General features: G+C 44.5%; 2 protein-coding genes across 2 annotated transcripts in view; one reads left to right on the top strand and one right to left on the bottom strand.

Moving 5' to 3' along the window:
* Nucleotides 1-14,678, bottom strand: part of LOC308439504 (inactive 2'-5' oligoadenylate synthetase 1C-like) — a gene marked incomplete at both ends in the record, with an annotated part of 57,965 nt that overhangs the window by 14,173 nt on the left and 29,114 nt on the right. The gene's annotated exons all lie outside the window — the stretch shown is intronic.
* Nucleotides 83-14,678, top strand: part of LOC308439247 (2'-5'-oligoadenylate synthase 2-like) — a gene marked incomplete at its 5' end in the record, with an annotated part of 30,756 nt that continues 16,160 nt past the window's right edge. The window contains 8 exon segments of the mRNA XM_080940994.1: nt 83-265; nt 1,548-1,830; nt 2,972-3,156; nt 11,620-11,852; nt 12,473-12,626; nt 13,717-13,734; nt 13,738-13,785; nt 13,929-13,957. Coding sequence (XP_080797120.1) covers nt 83-265; nt 1,548-1,830; nt 2,972-3,156; nt 11,620-11,852; nt 12,473-12,626; nt 13,717-13,734; nt 13,738-13,785; nt 13,929-13,957 — 1,133 coding nt within the window.

Here is a 14,678-nt window from a genome sequence, read left to right as displayed (position 1 = left end):
CTGAAAATCTTGTTCCTAGTTCCTCAAGGCTGAAAGATCTCTAAGACTTGCATGTTGCAAAGGTAAAATCTCCGAACCTATCATGGAGCAGGGACTCAGGAGTATCCTATCTTGGAAGCTCGACAATTTTATAGAGGATTACCTCCTTACGGAAACCAGCTTTGGTGCTGATATCAAACTAACCATCAATGTCGTGTGTAGTTTCCTGAAGGAGAGATGCTTCCAAGGTGCTGCCCACCCAGTGAGGGTCTCCAAGGTGGTGAAGGTGAGCCCGACTCAGCCTGAGCTGACCTAAATGGGGTGGGAGAGGACTCTCAGAGGCCAGGCTGCAGCCCTGATCCCTCCTCCTCAACTCTGATCAGTGCTTTCCGTGGGTTCTTCCCCTCCCGGCCCCAGAACTGTATTGGAGAAGGAGCGTCAGCTACAGTTTTATGTTTCCTTCTTCCAGGCCACATTCATTTCAGAGTCAGGGAAACTGAGGCCCAGTTCCGGTAAGCAGTTTGCTATAGAGTTGCAGGTCAGAGGATCCAACCTTTGAACTGCTGTGTGACGTTGGGTAACTTAATACCTTCTCCATGCCCAGTGTTCTCAGTCCCCGCCCCTGTATGTCAGGATCACATAGACTAAGTCCAATGTGACACGGAGGACGGAACAGGACCCCGCCTGCTGTGTGACTGTATTGATAGACCCTCTCTGGGCTCACTTCTGGGTCTGTAAATTCGTGTTTCATGACAACGGTACGTAAATCTCAGGCTCTGTGAAGGCTGCAGAAATGAGTTTTTTTTCTTGTTTATAGTTGATTTCATTTTATCATTTTAGTTGTGAGTGGGGCTCTGTATGCACTGGCGCAGGTCCCATCAGGATTGAGGAGTGGGTGTCACATCCCTTAGAGCTGCAGTTACACAGGTGGCTGTGAGCTGGACACTTGGGTGCTGGGAAGTAAACTCAGGTCATCTGCAAGAACAGTGGGCAATTTAACAACTGACCCACCTCTCGACCTGCAGATGTGATAGTTGTAATGCCCTCTCTCAACAGTGGCTGGCGCTCATGTGTGTTAGTGATGGTTCTCAGCATTTTATTTAGGGAGGCTCCTCTCAGTACAAATTCTTCTCTTTAAAATATTGTTTCTAGATGTTGATCACTTTTATTACTTTTCAATTGCTCTTGATTTTGTGCTATAGTGTCCCCATTACTATCTCTTGCAAATTTCCTTTAGATCCACACAATCCCCCACTCCCATACACACTCCTTCTCTTTTGCTTTCTTTCCCTCTTTCTCTCTCTCTTACACACACACACACACACACACACACACGCTAGAACACACAGATATAGACTCCACAGATAAACATGGATGTTTTCTTTCTGAGTTTGGTTTATCTTTTATACCATGTCCTTCTTCAGGGCTAACTAGTATTCCACTGCACATGTGCCAGTTTGCTCTATCCATCCATCTATAACCCTGAGTTTGACTCCTATGTTGTTCAGCATCTGGATGGCACAGCATGGCTCTCTCTATCCCTTGTCATTCTCATCTTTGTCTTTCAGGGAGGTTCCTCATGCAAGGGCATCTCACTCAAGGGCAAGTCACACGCTGACCTGGTGGTGTTCTTTAACAACCTCACCAGCTTTGAGGATCAGTTAAAACGACGGGGAGAGTTCATTGCAGAAATTAAGAAACAACTGTACAAGCTTCAGCATGAGAGGCATTTTAGAGTGAAGTTTGAGGTCCAGGGTTCATGGTGGCCCTGGGCTCTGAGCTTCAAGCTGAGCGCCCCCTATCTTCATCAAGAGGTGGAGTTTGATGTGCTTCCAGCCTATGATCTCCTGGGTAAGCCAGCGGGACACAGGGCCTGAGCTCAACCTTCTGTATGCTTTCAACTTCTCTTCTAGTTCCACTTCGGTGTGTGTGTGTTTGTATGTTTGTGTGTGTGTGTGTGTGTGTGTGTGTGTGTGTGCAAGTGTATTTCATAGGTGTTTTCTATGTGATCCTGAACCTGGCTAACACATCTCAAGAGTCACTCATCTTCATTGAGACCTTGTCTCTCTCTCTAGTTCAGAATTCTCAGGAGCCTGACTAGTAGGGCAGAGCCCTGGGGACCCTCGAGTCTCCCCTTCTAGCGCTGGCATCACAACCCTCCCCCAACACTGCCTTTCCCTGAGTCCTGGGAATCTGACATGGCTCCTCATGCTTGTGAGTCAGGCACATCACTGACTGAGCATCTCCCCAGCCACACCTTCCATCCCTGAGCTGAAAATGCTCATCATTGGAGAAACTCACCCGAACAGCATCTCTTCAAAGATGAGCTGGGGAGGATGTTAGAAATTTGGTACTGGGGAGAGAGGATCCATCTCTGAAGGACATTATGTATGGAGCTGGCTCAGTTAGGGGAGGAAGTCACAGCAGCTGCCTCCTTAGGACACCAGTCCTGTTCATGGCTGACTGTCCATTTCATCTTCCTAAACATGAGACAGAGGATGCTCCACTGAAAATAACAAATTCACAAATCTTCCCCCAAAGACTGGGAACCTCAGAGCTGTGCAGAGACCTGGGGTGTCTGCAGGAGGGCTTGTGCAGGACAGAATTTCTCAGTGGAGCTCTGTCCCCCTCAGGACAACTGCAAATGCAGCCACCCCTGAGCACATGCACACACATATTATATCATCACACATTAAAAGATCTCAACTAGGTTTTGACAGAATCTCAGTTATTTAATTTTACCAGTGAAGACTTGAAAGCCAGACACTGTGGTGAAAGGCAGCTCAGGGAGGCAGAGAAAGCACAGCGGACCTTCCTCCTCAGCAATGTTCCTGAATGCATCCACTCTCTCACCAGCTCAACAACCTCTTTCAGACTAAATGTCCCTCCCTTCTACTTCCTGTGAATCTTTGCATTAGTCCTCCTGATTCATCTTCCACTTTATGGTTTCTTTTTAATAATCCCATGTTCACCTCAAGCATCTCCTTTACAGGTGACGTCACCATCTACAGCAAGCCTGATCCCATCACCTATGCCATCCTCATCCGTGAGTGCACCTCCCTTAGGAAGGAGGGCGAGTTCTCTTGTTGCTTCACTGAGCTCCAGAGGAACTTCCTGAAGCAGCGCCCAACCAAGCTGAAGAGCCTCATCCGCCTGGTCAATCACTGGTACCAACTGGTAAGGCATCTGAACCGGATACTTTGGGCTTCATCTGGACAGAGAGTAGACACAGGCTAGAGAAATGCATAATCTAGTTTGGTTTCTTTTTTTTTTAATTAAAATTTTTTATTTGGTATTCTTGTATTTACATTTCAAATGTTAACCCCTTTCCCCCTACTTCTTTCCCCCTCCACTTGCTTCCATGAAGGTGCTCCCTCTCCCAACCACTCTTTCCACCTCAGTGCCTTTTCATTCCCCTAACACTGGAAAAACGTGCCTTCACTGGACCAAAGGCCTCTTCTCCCATGGATGAGAGACAATGCCATCCTGTGCTTCATATGCAATTAGAGCCATTTGTCTCTCCATGTGTGCTCACTGATTGGTCTTTTAGTCCCTGGGAGTTCTGGAGAATGTGGTTGGTTGATAAGTTGTTCTACCCACGGGAAACCCTTTCAGCTCCTTCAGTTCTTTCTCTAGCTCCTTCATTGGGGTCCCTGTGTTCAGTCTAGTGGTTAGCTGCAAGCATTCTCAACTGTATCTGTATGACTCTGGCAGATCCTCTGAGGAGGCATCCATATCTGGCTCCTGCCAGTAAGCACTTTTTGCCATCAGTAATAGTGCTTGGGTTTGGTGTCTACATATAGGTTGGATCCCCTGGTGAGGCAGTCTCTGAATGATCTTTGCTTCAATCCCTGCTCCTTTATTTGTCCCTGTATTTCTTCCTGTGTGTGTTTTTCTCTCCCTTCTAAAAGAACTGAGGCATCAACATTCTGGCCTTCCTTCTTTTTGAACTTCATAAGATCTGTGAATTGTTTCTTGAGTATTCATAGATTTTTGGGGCTAGTATCCACTTATCAGTGAGTACATACCATATGTGTTCTTTTGTGACTGTGTTACCTCACTCAGGATGATAGCTTCTAGTTTCATCCATTTGCCTAAGGATTTCATAAAGTCATTATTTCTAATAGCTGAATAGTACTCAACTTTGTAAATGTACCACAATTTCTGTATCCATTTCTCTGTTGTCTGAGATCTGAGTTCTTTCCATCTTCTGGCTATTATAAATAAGCTACTATGAACATGATGAAGCATGTGTCCTTGTTATATGTTGGAGTATCTTTTGGGTATATGCCCAGGAGGGGAATAGCTGTCCTCAGGTAGTACTATATCCAATTTTCTGAGGCACCACCAGAGTGATTTCCAGAGTGGTTGTACCATCTTACAATCCCACTAACAATGGAGGAGTGTTTCTCTTTCTCAAAATCTTCGCCAGCCTCTGCTGTCACCTGCGGTTTTGATCTTGGCAATTCTGACTGGTCTGAGGTGGAATCTCAGGGTTGTTTGATTTGCATTTCCCTGATGACTAGGGATGTTGAGCATTTCTTAAGGTGCTTCTCAGACATTTGATATTTCTTGGTTAAGAATTCTTTGTTTAGCTCTGTACCCCATTTGTAAATAGGTTTGTTTGAGTCTCTAAAGTCTAACTTCTTGAGTTCTTTGTATGTATTGGATACTAGCCCTCTATTAAATGTAGGATTGGTAAAGAGCCTTTTCCAATCTGTTGTCTGCTGTTTTGTCCTCTTCACAGTGTCCTTATTCTTACAGAAACTTTGCAATCTCAGGGGGTTCCATTTGTCAATTCTTGATCTTAGAGCATAAGCCTTTGGTGGTCAGTTCAGGAAAATTTCCCCTGTGCCTATGTGTTCTAAGCTGTTAATTTCAGTGTACCTGGTTTTATGTGGAGGTCTTTGATCCACTTGGACTTGAGCTTTGTACAAGGAGATAAGAAAGGATGGATTTGCCTGCTGACTGCCAGTTGAACCAGCACTATCTGTTGAAGAGGCTGTCCTTTTTCCATTGAAAGTATTAGCTCCTTTGTCAAAGATCAAATGACCATAGGTGTGTGAGTTCATTTCTGCATCTTCAATTCTATTCCATTGATCTACATGCCTGTCTCTGTACCAGTATCATGTTACTTTAATCATGATTGATCTGTAATACAGCTTGAGGTTAGGGATGATGATTCTCCTGTAAGTTCTTTTATTGTTGACAATAGTTTTCAATATCCTGGGTTTTTTGTTATTCCAATGAATTTGCAAATTGCTCTTTCTAACTCTATGAAGAATTGAGTTGGAATTTTTATGGGGGTTGCATTGAATCTGTAGATTGCTTTTGGTAAGATGGCCATTTTTACTATGTTGATCCTTTTTATCCATGAGCATGGGAGATCTTTCTATCTTCTGAGGTCTTCTTCAATTTCCTTCCTCAGAGGCTTGAAATTTTTGTCATACAGATCTTTCACTTGCTTGGTCAAGTTCACACCAACGTATTTCATATTGTTTGTGACTATTGTGAAGGGTGTTATTTCCCTAATTTCTTTCTCTGACTGTTTATCTTTTGGGTAGAGGAAGGCTACTGATTTGTTTGAGTTAATTTTATATACACCCACTTTGCTGAAGTTGTTTATCAGTGAAGAAGTTCTCTGGTGGAATTTTTGGGGTCACTTAAGTATACTATCTTATCATCTGCAAATAGTGATATTTTGACTTCTTCCTTTCCAATTTGTATCCCTTTGACTTCCTTTTGCTGTCTAATTGCTCTGGCCAGGACTTCCAGTACTATATTGAATAGGTAGGGAGAGAGTGGGCAGCCTTGTCTAGTCCCTGATTTTAGTGGATTGTTTCAAGTTTCTCACCATTTAGTTTGATGTTGGCTACTGGTTTTCTATATATGGTTTTTACTATGTTTAGGTAAGAGTGTTGAATTCCTGACTTTTCCAAGGTTTTCATCATGAAAGGGTGTTGAATTTTGTCAAATGTTTTGTCAGCATTTAATGAGATGATCATGGATTTTTTTGAGTTTGTTTATATAGTGGATTACATTGATGAATTTATGTATATTGAATCATCCCTGCATCCCTGGGATGAAGCCTACTTGATCATGGTGAATGATCGTTTCGATGTGTTCTTGGATTCAGTTTGCAAGAAACTCATTGAGTATTTTTGTATCAATATTCATGAGGGAAATTGGTCTGAAGTTCACTTTCTTTGTAGAGTCTTTGTGTGGTTTAGGTATGAGCATAATTGTGGCTTTGAAAATTGAGGTGGGTAGTGTTTCTTTCATTTCTATTTTGTGGAATAGTTCGGAGAGTATTGGTATTAGGTCTTTTATGAAGGTCTGATAGAATTCTGCACTGAACCCATCTGGTCCTGGGCTATTTTGGTTAGGAGGCTTTCATGACTGCTTCTATTTCTTTAGGAGTTGTGGGACTGATTAGATGGTTTATCTGAGCCTGATTTACTTTGGTACCTGGTACCTGTCTAGAAAATCATTCAATTCCTCTAGATTTTCCAGTTTTGTTGAGTATAGGCTTTTGTAGTAGGATCTGATGATTTCTTGAATTTCCTCAGTTTCTGTTGTTATGTCTCCCCTTTCATTTCTGATTTTGTTAATTTGGATACCCTCTCTATGCCCTCTAGTTAGTATGGCTAAGGGTTTATTGACCTTGTTGATTTTCTCAAAGAGTCAGCTCCTAGTTTTGTTTATTCTTTATATAGTTTTTTTTTAACTTGGTTAATTTCAGCTCTGAGTTTGATTATTTCCTGCCATCTACTCCTCTTTGGTGTATCTGCTTCTTTTTGTTGTAGACCTTTCAGGTGAGCTGTCAAGCTGCTAGTGTATGCTCTCTCCAGTTTCTTTTTGGAGGCACTCAGAGCTATGAGTTTTCTTCTTAGTACTGCTTTCATTGCATCCCATAAGTTTTGGTATGTTGTGCCTTCATTTTCGGTAAATTCTTAAAAAATCCTTAATTTCTTCCTTTATTTCTTTCTTGACCAAGTTATCATTGAGTTGAGTATTGTTTAGCTTTCATGTGTATGTGGGATTTTTGTTGATTTTGTTGTCATTGAAGACCGGCCTTAGTTCATGGTGATCTGATAGGATTCATGGGAGTATTTCGATCTTATAGCTTTTGAGGTCTGTTTTGTGACTATATGGTCAGTTTTGGAGAAGGTACCATGAGGTGCTGAGAAGAATGTATATTCTATTGTTTTACAATGAAATGTTCTATAGATGTCTGTCAAATCCATTTGGTCCACTTCTGTTAATTTCATTGTGTCTCTGTTCATTTTCTGCTTCTGTGATCTGTCCATTGATAATAGTGGGATGTTGAAGTCCCCCACTATTATTTGTGTGGTACAATTTGTGCTTTGAGCTTTAGTAGAGTTTCTTTTATAAATGTGGGTGTTCTTGTATTTGGACCATAGATGTTCATGATTGAGAGTTCATCTTGATAGATTTTTTTCTGTGATGAATAATAAGTGTCTTTCTTTATTCTTTTGATAACTGTTGGTTGAAATTTTATTTTATTCAATATTAGAATGGCTACTCCAGCTTGTTTCTTGGGACCATTTGCTTGGAAAGTTTTTTCCCAGCCTTTTACTCTGAGGTAGTGTCTTTTTGTCACTGAGATGAGTTTTTTTGTGTGCAGCAAAATGCTGGATCCTGTTTACGTATCCAGTCTGATGGTCTATGTCTTTTTATTGGGGAATTGAGTCCATTGATGTTAAGAGATATTAAGGAATAGTGACTGGTGTTTTTGGTTATTTTTGTTGTTAGAGGTAGAATTATGTTTGCATGCTTTTCTTCTTTTGGTTTGTTGCAAGAAGATTATTTTTTTGCTTTTCCTAGAGTATAGTTTCCCTCCTTGTGTTGGAATTTTTCCATCTATTATTCTATGTAGGGCTGGGTTTATGGACAGATATTGTATAAATTTGGTTTTGTCTGGGATATCTTGGTTTCTCCATCTATGATAACTGAGAGTTTTGCTGGACATAGTAACCTGGGCTGGCATTTGTATTCTTTTAGGGTCTGTATGTTTTCTGTCCAGGATCTTCTAGCTTTCAAAGTCTCTGTTGAGAAGTCTGGTGTAGTTATGATCGGTCTGCCTTTATATGCTACTTGTCCTTTTCCTGTTACTTAATACTTAAACAAAGTATTCTTCGTTTGTTTTGAACATTTGGTGTTTTGACCATTATGTGTTGGGAGGAATTTCTTTTCTGGCCCAATCTATTTGGAGTTCTGTAGGCTTCTTGTGTGTTCATGGTCATCTTTTTCTTTAGGCTAGGGAAGTTTTCTTCCATGATTTTATTGAAGATATTTAGTGGGCCTTTTAGTTGGGAGTCTTTGATCTCTTCTACACCTATTATCCTTAGGGTTGGTCTTCTCATTGTGTTTGAATATCCTCGATGTTTTGGGTTAGGAGTTTTTTGATTTTTGCATTTTCTCTGACTGATATGTCAATGTTTTCTATGTTATCTTCTGCCCCTGAGATTCTCTCTTCCATCTCTTATATTTTGTTGGTGATGCTTGCATCTATGACTCCTGATCTCTTTCCTAGGTTTTCTATCTCCAGGGTTGTCTCCTTTTGTGATTTCCTTATTGTTTCCATTTTCATTTTCAATTCCTTTACCTGTTTGGTGGTGTTTTCCTGTAGCTCTTTGAATGATTTTTGGGTTTCCTCTTTAAGAGATTCTACTTGTTTATGTGAGTTCTTCTGGTTCTCCTGTAATTCTGTATGGTATTTATTCACGCGCTTCTTGAGGACCTCCATCATCATCATGAAGTATGATTTTAAGTCCAAATCTTGTTTTTCTGGTGTGTTGGGATATCCACTACTTGCTGTTGTGGTAGAACTGGGCTCTGTTGTTGCCAGATTGTCTTGGTTTTCATTGCTTAGGTTCTTGAGCTTGCCTCTTGCCACCTTGTTATCTGTGATTCTAGATGATCTTGTTGTCTCTGACTGGAGCTTTTCTCTCCTGTGTGTCTGTGGGCCTGTGGGCTCAGGAGGGAGATTGCTGCTGAGTGTTCAGGTCTCTGTGGGTAGGCTGTGAGTTCCGATGGCGGTGGCCAGGCTCTGTACCTGGGCCAGAACAGACTGTTCCCAGTCAGCACCTCTCTACCTGTGTCCCTAGAGTAGTTATTGGGAAGGAAGTGAGGCCTTACCCATGGCTCTGGACAGAGAGCCTCTTGAGGTTCTTCTGGGTGCTCAGCCATCTGTGGGCAAGCTGTGAGTCCTGATGGCAGTGGCCTGGCTCTGTCCTCTAGCTTGGTTTTTATTGAAGTCATAGCTTTATCACATGACCAAAAGTCTCATTTGAAGGAAAGCTATTATTTGTTTACACATCCCAGTCACACTCCATCACTAAGGGACGTCAGAGGAATAACAGAAGCAGAGACCATGGGGGAATTCTGCTCACTGTTTGCTGTCCATGGTTCTCTCAGTGTGTGTTTCTATATGGCCCAAGGCCACATTCCATTCATGGCCCCAACCACAGTGGTCTGTTTCCACCCACATCAATCCGTAATTACTAACATGCTGCCACAAACTACCTGAAGCCAGTCAGATGGAGGCATTTTACTAATCAAGATTGACTCCTACCAGATAAAGCTAGCTGAGAAAAACTAGCCAGCACAATTGGACCCTTGTCAACAATGGCACACAAATGAACCAGGATTGGACCATAACCTTTCCTTTCTTGCTTATCCCTAAGGTCTCATGTCGGTGTTACATCATAAAAACACAATAGATTTAAAGTCTGCAAATTAAAAACCAAACCTAAAGAAATGCTATTGCTTACAAAGATTAGTCTCTAATGGTGGGCTCATGTAATATTAAAAAACATAAGTTAAATACTTTCTTACTACAAGAGGGAAGAACTATGTCTCTGTCCAAATCATATCAAAACACAACAATAGGCCCAGCAGAGCAAAAGGCTCAGTATCTGATATCTGAGACTCACAGTTCCCTGACCAGGCTCAGGCCAGCTCTGTTCTCTCTCATTGTTCTGTTCCTGAGAGTTGTATCCTGCCCAGGGCAAGTCCAGTGTCTGAGGGTCTCCACTGAAACTGAGGCTGCACTTCCACCAATGGCTTCCCTGGCTTCTCTCTTGGAGAGCCTCGGCTGCTCTCCAAGGCCCCTTCAGGCCTGCAGCTTTCATGGGAGTAAAGCTTTACCACATGGGAGACCTCTCTGCAGTTCCAGGTGTGACCTGCAAGGTGGAGATGGAGTCTTGGAACCCCTGGACAACAGCTTTTGTTTGTTGACATCGAGGAAAGTTTTTCCAGAAGACTTGGCCCTAATGGTGTCAGGTTCTTCTCAATTGGAGTTGATTTTCAGCCCCAGCTGATACTAAATTACTGATTCTTAAAACAAACATAGCACATGGACCGCTGCTAATATCACACACCAGCCTTTGACACATGCCTGGCTTTCAGCAGTCCTGTCCTCCAGGTTCCCACAGACAGCCCATTAGGCTTTCAACTCTCAACAATTTTCCAACACAAAGTTACAAAATTCTTTCTCAATCCCCCCAAAGAGGCATTTTCTCTTTTGCGGGTTCATCTTCTTCAGATGACTCTGTCTCAGGTTGACATAAAGAATAAAAATTGGCAAAAAAGTAGTGAGAAAAAAAAAAACAATGTAAAAGACAAAGGGGGTGGAAGGGAATCAGAGGAGATGAGAGAGAAACAGCAGTGAGTGGAGATTGGGGTAGGTGATGCTGTAGGAGTGACAAGGAGTATGGGGGAACTCTGAGAGGAGGGAGGACATTCCATGGTTACTCTAGGTGATTTCTTCTAGTCCACTTTCCAATCAGCTAACTCTCTCTTCAGCTGTGTCTAATTCACTGTCCCACGGCTGCTGCTTCATTTGATTCTTTGGATTGTTCTTCCATCTTTGGCAAACCCTTAACATCACGTTTTATACTTTGATTTTTCTGACTTGTCAAGTTATGTCTTTAAATCTGTGATTTCCTGCTGCATCCTGAATATTTTCGTGTATGTTTATACCTATTCATGGGAGCACATGTTGTGTATGTGTGTCATTTAGCATTTGAGGGTAGAGTGTGAGAGCAGGTCCTCAGTCACTCCCTACCTTATATATATGACACTCAGTGTGCTGGATCAGCAATTCTGGACAGTCAGTCACAAAGCCTGGGGGAGCCCCATCTTCACCCCTTAAACTGGGATTGTGAGTAATCTTCCTCAAATACCTGACAGTCATGGAGATACTGAGGATCTGACTTCTAGTTCTTACTCTTTACAGAGAAGGAGGCATTGTACCCTGGAGATATGTCCCTCCCCCCATTTCCTGTTACTTCAAAGCCCAGGGTAAACCTTCATAGTGAGCACATCTTATGTTCCGCCCCCAACCCTCACTCCCAGCTGTCACTCATGGTGTCTTGAGTTCTCCTGTGCCTGCTAGTGAGAGCTGTCTTTGTGGAACACACAGGATCCATCTCAACCAATCAGCTCTTGGCTATAGCACAGGAGGGGCCAGAGACTGAATCCAAATTACTGGGCGTGGCTGTGACAATAAACCTGTAAGGTCATCCTCAGGTGGCAGCTGAATTGAGCCTGTGCAAAGAGGCCCCCACACCACAGCCCAGTGCCCTGTTTTTCTCATTGCCTTTCCCTTCTCAGTGTAAGGAGAAGCTGGGGCAGCCGCTGCCCCCACAGTACGCCCTGGAGCTGCTCACAGTCTATGCCTGGGAGCGTGGGAATGGATTTGTTGATTTTGAAACAGCCCGGGGCTTCAGCACTGTCTTGGAACTGGTTATCAAGTACAAACAGCTTCGAATCTACTGGACAATGTATTATGACTTTGAACACCCAGAGGTCTCCAAATACCTGCAAAGACAACTCAGAAAACCCAGGTAGTCTGTCCCCCCATGGCTCTTCTCCCCATCAGTACCAGGCTGCACTTGTGTGGGAAGGGGGAGGGGGAGCTCTGTGTGTATGGAGCATCTCCTGCACTGGGCACTGTCCTGCTGTCACCTGATTGACATGAGGTTCTACAGCCCTGGGAGGAAGGGCTGGGCTCCCCTGTGTGCAGATGAGGAGACCAAGGCTCTGACAGTGTCCAGATCAAGCAGCAATGGAAGGAGAGTACATGGAGTAGGAACAAAAATATTCCAGCATTAATCAAAGCCATAGGTGTTGGGAAGAGTACAATGTCACACTAGGGAGTGACCTGTCCTCATCCTGTGCTGTGTCCAGTTTCCCATGAGACTGGCTGGTCCCATTCTCCCCATCTCACAGATCAGAGAGCCTGAGGCACCTGCCCCAGGACACACAGCTACTAAAGGGCAGAGGATTTGAACCCAGGCCTTGCAGGTCATTCCCCAGGATCCCTCAGGCTTGTGTATGCTGTGGGGCAGGGACAAAGGAGAGACTTTAGATAAGGATGCTCTGCTGAGCACCTCCCCTGCCTCTTTGCAGTATTTCCTGGGGCACTGGATAGCTGTAAAATTCCCTCCCTGATGTTGCTCTGCAGGCCTGTGATCCTGGACCCTGCTGACCCAACAAGGAATGTGGCTGGTGGGAACCAAGAGGGCTGGAGACGGTTGGCTGAAGAGGCTGACATTTGGTTGTGGTACCCATGCTTTATGGACAAGGATTTTTCCCGAGTGAGCTCTTGGGATGTGCCGGTGAGACCCTGTCATCATCCTGTCCCCTTGCACACAGCTTTGGTCACCCATCTCTTTGGAGAACATTCTTACTGAGAAATCTTTTTCTAAAGGTTTCCATACTTCTATGGGGCCCAACTGTGTGCCTTGTTTTACAGCCATTTTCTCACCATTCAGAGATATCATGAGCTGGCAGGATGGCTCAGTGGGTAAAGGCGCTGCCAACACTGAAGACCTGGGTTTAATCCCTAGAACCCATATGGAAGAAGGAAAACAAATCAGACAAGTGACTTCTGGTCTTCATGTCTGTGTCGTTACCCACGTGGGGGCACACACACACACACACTCACACACACACACACACACACACACACACACTTACAGAAACTCACACAATATACATTTGTGCACATGTACTCACATTTATACAAGCTCAAACACTCACACACACAGGGACACTCATACAAAACACTAACACACACATGACATGCTGACACACACGGAGAGAGTGTAAGGGAGATTCAGAACTGAAGCCACTGGCTCAGGGACACTCATTGACTGGCAGGGCTGGGATCCTGTGGACTCTGAAGCCACTGTCAGGTCCATGAAGCATCTTTTCTTCCCTGTCTCATTGTCATGTGGCCAATGGGACTCAGTGGGGCTGTGTCACAGCCACAGAGGCACTGAGGGACCTGCACTTGGGCCTTTCTCCCCCTGGGGCAGGGTCTGCCTGATGCTGGGAACTGATGATGACACCTGTGACCTCAGGGTGGGAATAAACATGGCTGCAGTGATGTGAGACACAAACCTCAGGAGGTCAGGAAGGAAGTGACAGGGGACCTGGAGGGAGGCAGCTGTGGGAACAGTGGCCTGTAGTGCCTCCTGCAGCAGAGAGGTGACTAGGCCATGTCTCCAACTGGGCAGACCTGTTACTGAAAGAGTGGACTGCAGGTGGGGACATATGTACCCTCATAAGGCTAAGCCATAAAGATGTCCTGATGCTAATCTTTCCAGCCTGGGAATGTGCTGTCCCTTTCTCTGAGAGTTCCAGTTGGCCAGTCATGGTACACCCCTGAACCCTCAGGGCTGATTTACATCCCCTTCCAGGTAGGAAGGCAGGCTCCTGATGTGATTGTGTGTTTTTTCATTACAGACGGAGGTTCCTGTACCTTTCCAGCAGGTTAGCCTTTGTTCATTGTTTTGGTTGCTTTGGTGTGTGCTGGGTTTGTGTTAGACTAGATCTCAGCGTCCTCCTGCCACAGTGCAGGGATAATGGCAGTGTAAGCTTGTTCTGACCACGCCCTCCCTTCCCTCCATCCTTAGGTGGATGAGGACTGGACATGCATCCTGCTGTGAGCAAGCAGCAGCTGCTCAGGAGGCTCTGGAGTCGGGGGCATGTTCTGCTCCGCTGCAGGTCCTTGTCCAATGAGGGAGGGCCACAGCTGCGATCAGACTCCATGCTTCTGATGCCTGCCCGCCATGATTGAATCCTGTCCAATCACAGACAGCCGTTCTCAACAGATTCACAAGGGGAGGAGAGAAATCAAGGTTGACTTGCATCTGTCCTCCAGTTGGAAGGTTCTGTCCAACTATGTCTGATCAGCAACAATAAACTACAGCAGGTGCCATAGGGTGTGTGTGTGTGAACTCTGAGGGATGGCTCAGGAGTAAAGTGCCTCCCTTTCTGTCTGTGTGAAGGTGGGAACTGGAGATCAGATTCCTAGCATCTACATGAGTGTAACGCTCTTGAGAAAGCTGACTCATAATCCCTTCTTAAGGGGGTAGGGATGGAGCTTCCCTGGGCTGTGTGACTTTCCAGAACTGCTGATCCAGCCCACTGAGTGTCATGTGTGAGAGACCCTGACTGATTATATAAGGTGGGCAGTGACTGAGGACCTGCCCTCACTGTTGGGAGCCGTTTGTGCCTCACCAATAGATGGCGCCAGCTTCCTGCCAATGATTCAGCTAACAGAGCAGTTGCCCAGTCCGAGAGAGACGTTGTGTGCATGTACCACAGATGTCACAGCCCACTCTCGGGCATGCTAATGAGATACTGGAGGGCGTACCAATCAG

This window comes from Micromys minutus (assembly GCF_963924665.1).
Source record: "Micromys minutus genome assembly, chromosome: 29".
Classification (NCBI taxonomy): domain Eukaryota; kingdom Metazoa; phylum Chordata; class Mammalia; order Rodentia; family Muridae; genus Micromys; species Micromys minutus.
This window is presented reverse-complemented; position numbering and strand designations above follow the sequence as displayed.